General features: G+C 46.3%; 1 protein-coding gene across 1 annotated transcript; it reads left to right on the top strand.

Moving 5' to 3' along the window:
• Window positions 1–6: 6 nt before the first annotated feature.
• Window positions 7–3620, top strand: LOC119365880 (formin-like protein 1). Its single transcript, XM_037631529.1, has 6 exons — window positions 7–654; window positions 1675–1780; window positions 1869–2037; window positions 2136–2329; window positions 3000–3136; window positions 3314–3620. The coding sequence occupies exons 1-5, from the start codon at window positions 8–10 to the stop codon at window positions 3117–3119; spliced, it is 1236 nt and encodes a 411-aa protein (XP_037487426.1). The 5' UTR covers window position 7; the 3' UTR covers window positions 3120–3136; window positions 3314–3620.
• Window positions 3621–4039: the final 419 nt, after the last annotated feature.

Raw genomic sequence — 4039 nt, 5'->3', positions numbered from 1 at the left:
CGCGGCCATGGTGTCGGACCAGGAGATCGCCGTCTGCGTGGAGTCGCTCCTCCGGGGCGCGGTCGAGGCCCGCGGCGGCGCCGGGGAGGCGACCTCGCTCGCCGCCGTGCTCCAGCAGGCGCAGGCGCGGCTCGGCGTCGACCTCTCCCACAAGGCGCCCTACATCCGCGACCAGATGGACCTCTTCTTCGGGCCCCGCCTCCAGCCCCCGCCGCCGCCGCCCAAGGCCCAGAACCAGAACCCTCCTCCGCTCCCCGCGCCCGCGCCCGCGCCCGCGCCTGCCATGACGCAGGCCCTGCCCCAGCCCCAGCTCCCGCTCGAGGTGCAGCAGCAGCAGCAGATGCTGCAGATGCAGCAGCAGCAGTTCGCGGCGATTCAGCCGCAGTTCATCTTCCAGACCATGCCCCAGCTCCCGCCCGTCGTCTCAGGAGGAGGCGCCGCCGCCACCAACAACGCCGCCGCGGTCTCCGCGCCGCCGCCGGCCGTGCCGGCCATGGCCTTCTACCCGCCGCCGCCGCTCGCCTTCCGCTACGCCAACGCCCTCGGCGGGGTCGCCACTGGTGGGACCGTCTCCTTCCAGCAGCCCGCCCCTGGGGTCGGGGCCATCACTTCCCCCACAGCTGCGCCACAGGCCGCCGGTGACAACAAGGAAAGGTGAGCCATTGATAGCAATTAGGGTTTTGTTCCCCAGGTTGACTTGGTTGATAATACACTGCAACCACCTACCTTTTGGCACTGAAATTTAGGTGGTTGGACATTTAGCTAGTCGATTCATGTGATTACTGTTGCTAATTGCGTGGATTGAAGGTTAAGCTGATTGTGTTCATCTGGATTCATGAAATTGTACCTAATAGCGGCAGCAGGCTTAGGGTTTAGGGGTTCAATATGGCAACTTTGTTGGCCCCAACTCTGTAGACGTCGTTTTTTATGGACTCTAGTGGTGTGGTGTCTAGGATGTATGCTTATTAGGATATCATTATCCATTTTTTCGCCACTCGTAACGGCTGATTGGCTTAGTGACCGTTCGTTTATAGTTTTGTTCGTTGTCCATTTCTGCCACTTTAACTAGACTGGTCAACCAGGAAGGAAGTTTGGCATGGTTAGCTTCATTGGTTGCATCCTATACGTTGAGCTTCATAAAAGCTAACCTTTTTAATTTTAAAAGGCGCACATATCCGTTATGGATTTATTTGATACGCAATGAAGCTCGGGACAGCTGTTATGCCAGAATGTACAAACTAGAGATTAAGCTGTACATGCCGTACTTGAGGAATCGTAACCTTCTTCAGCTTTTGTGAGCAACCTGTTTCTTTGTCTGTGTTGACTCTTGTTTTCTGCTTACCTGCTTTTGAGGAAATAGTCCCAACCAGTCGACTAGTGTCCTCTAAATTTTTCTTTGGATTTGTATACCGGATTATCATTTTCTGGCTGATTTGGTACATAGGTACTGTTATAATTATACCTTTTGAGTTATAGTATTGTGCTAATGGACCTTCTAAGTTCATCGGGCTTCAAGAGTATATCTTGCCTCAATACTGAACTGTTGTATATTCATGTAGTTCATGCACCCATGTTCAACACTTAAATTTTGTTACGTTATACGGGTCAACGCATAGTACTAATTATGGAATTAATGTAAACCAATCTTTGTGACATGTTTATAATTTCTTCCAGTGCCTCTAAGAGAAAGAGAGGTGGGCCTGGTGGCTTAAACAAAGTTTGTGCAATTTCACCTGAACTTCAGACTGTTGTTGGCGAGACTGCCATGTCAAGAACTCAGGTACATTCAATATCTTCATTCACTAGATCAGATTTCTTCCCCTTGATTAACTCAAATGGTTCACTTCTAAACTGTACTATTCATTCAGATTGTGAAGCAGTTATGGGCATATATCAGGCAGAATAATCTTCAGGATCCTGATGACAAAAGGAAGATTATATGCAATGATGAACTTCGTATCGTTTTTGGAACTGACTCCACAGACATGTTTAAGATGAACAAATTGTTGGCCAAGCACATAACTCCTCTTGACCCAAGTACGTGTTTTTGTTTCCTTTTATCTATATATCTGCCTGCTAACATACATCTGAATTTACTATTAAGAATTCTCAAATACATTATTTTGATACTGCAGAAGATCAACCTTCGGAAGCAAAAAAGATTAAGGCTACCAATGCAACTCCTCAACAAATGCCTACTATAAATCAAAATCAGCCCTATGTGGTTGTTTCTGATGCGCTAGCCAAATTCCTTGGTGTAGAAGGAACAGTGCCGCATGATGATGCCCTCAAGTATCTTTGGGATTACATAAAAGCAAATCAGCTTGAGGTATGGATGTGCCTTAACCTTTCTTTTACTTGCAGGATTCCAGTTTGTTCTTTGCTTGCGGATACGTATTGAATGATTGCTGAAAAATCCAATGCGTTGAAACACTACTGGCAGGAGTAACAGTAGTAAGACTGATGAATAATCTGAACTCACATCTTTCCTCTATTTGGTAGAGAATCATTGAGATATAGGTGTCTGTTATGCTGCAGTAGCTGTGTGTCATGTTTACTACCGTGTCTTTGGAAAAATTTCAAGCCGCATTGTCTTTTGAAGACCATTTTGGATGTGTTCTTCCTACAGGAAGGCTCTTGAATGCTTCATGATATATTGTAGTGATTGTTTTATCCTAGAATGTGGATTGTGGTTTGGAACTGTATCCATCTCAAAGTTTGAAAGATACACACATTTATGATGCTAGTAGTTTCCAAATACAGAAAACAATTGTTGCATTAAGAGGCCGGTTTCAGAATAGCAGCAGAATTTCTACATTGATTTTAAGCTGCACTTCTCTGTAAAGTAGTGTCAGGAAATGTTTGCCAATCTACCTCCATGTCCTTTCACCTCTTCATGATGCCATTCCTGAGAATTTTAATTATTGTTAACTGGGACATGCTGTCCAGCCCCATTGAGACGCATGAGATCCATTCATGTTCTGTTTGATTGTGCACAGGATCCTGCGAGTGCGTCAATACTATGTGATTCCAGTCTGCAAGAGCTGTTCGGCTGCGAGAGCATTCCAGCTTCAGGATTACCAGACTTGCTTGCTCACCATTTCATCCAAAGGACATAGCATATCCTCATTAACTGGTTAGAACATTCACTGTTTTTTTCCTCTATCCAGTGTACATCAGCTACTGAATTCACTGCAAGTAGATCTAGGATTGCATTCAGATTTTCCGCTGATACGTGGATTTGCTTCCTAGCGATGCAGCGATTGATTAACGTTTGTTTTGCTCTGCCCTGCTCTGCTCGCCGTCCATGCAGATGTAGGATCACAGCGGTGCCAGATAGGCCTAACTTTACAGACATGGTGTTCTTACAAAATGGACAGCGTAGCTTGTGTATCTCCCGGGCGTTCCGGATTATGGACTGCGTCAGACAAAGTCAGATTATTTGTGGTAGCCTGTAACTTGCCATGTGTGTGTATTGGCTACTGCCCAGTATTTGGTTGGTGTAACTCGTACTGAGTTGTTGTTAGCTTTAGTTTCTGAGTGTCAAAGTGTCTTTACTGACTATGTAAAGTTATGCTTTATATCTGAGTGCCAGATTGAATTGAATTTTAGTTTTCTGATGAAAGGTGTATGCTGTGGTTTTCGTTGGGCCTTCCATGGTCACGGAATTCGTACGTTAATTCCCTTGTGTTTGCATTTCTTTGGGGAATTGCTGCACAACAGATAACCTCCACACTTGAAAAAGCACCTGGCTGTAGGCCAAATTTGGTGTTTTGAGCCTTTTGCGAAAGTTTAGCAAGATCTGACCCTGGTTTGTAAGTTTTTTGAGTCTGACCCTTTTTCTACCGTCAGGGTATATGGCGGCGGGGTATAATAGCCTACTGCCAAGGCCCCTGAAGGTAGGCAACTTATCCACGTCAGTGTACTGCTGCCCGCTGCCAAATAGACTGTTGATAGCCTGTGTACCCCTATTGCCGAGGTGCCCAGCGGTAGGTGAGTACCTACTGCCAAATAGGCTGGTGATAGCCTGTGTACCCCT

Source organism: Triticum dicoccoides, chromosome 2B (genome assembly GCF_002162155.2).
Source record: "Triticum dicoccoides isolate Atlit2015 ecotype Zavitan chromosome 2B, WEW_v2.0, whole genome shotgun sequence".
NCBI lineage: Eukaryota > Viridiplantae > Streptophyta > Magnoliopsida > Poales > Poaceae > Triticum > Triticum dicoccoides.
Note: the sequence above shows the minus strand (reverse complement) of the source record. Positions and strands in the feature narration are given on the sequence as shown.

Excerpts from the sequence above, each read along its gene's own strand:
- LOC119365880 (XM_037631529.1), top strand. The coding sequence starts at position 8 with ATGGTGTCGGACCAGGAGATCGCCGTCTGCGTGGAGTCGCTCCTCCGG. Across the intron at positions 655-1,674 it reads GCCGGTGACAACAAGGAAAG|TGCCTCTAAGAGAAAGAGAG; the intron begins GTGAGCCATTGA and ends AATTTCTTCCAG. Across the intron at positions 2,330-2,999 it reads TAAAAGCAAATCAGCTTGAG|GATCCTGCGAGTGCGTCAAT; the intron begins GTATGGATGTGC and ends GATTGTGCACAG.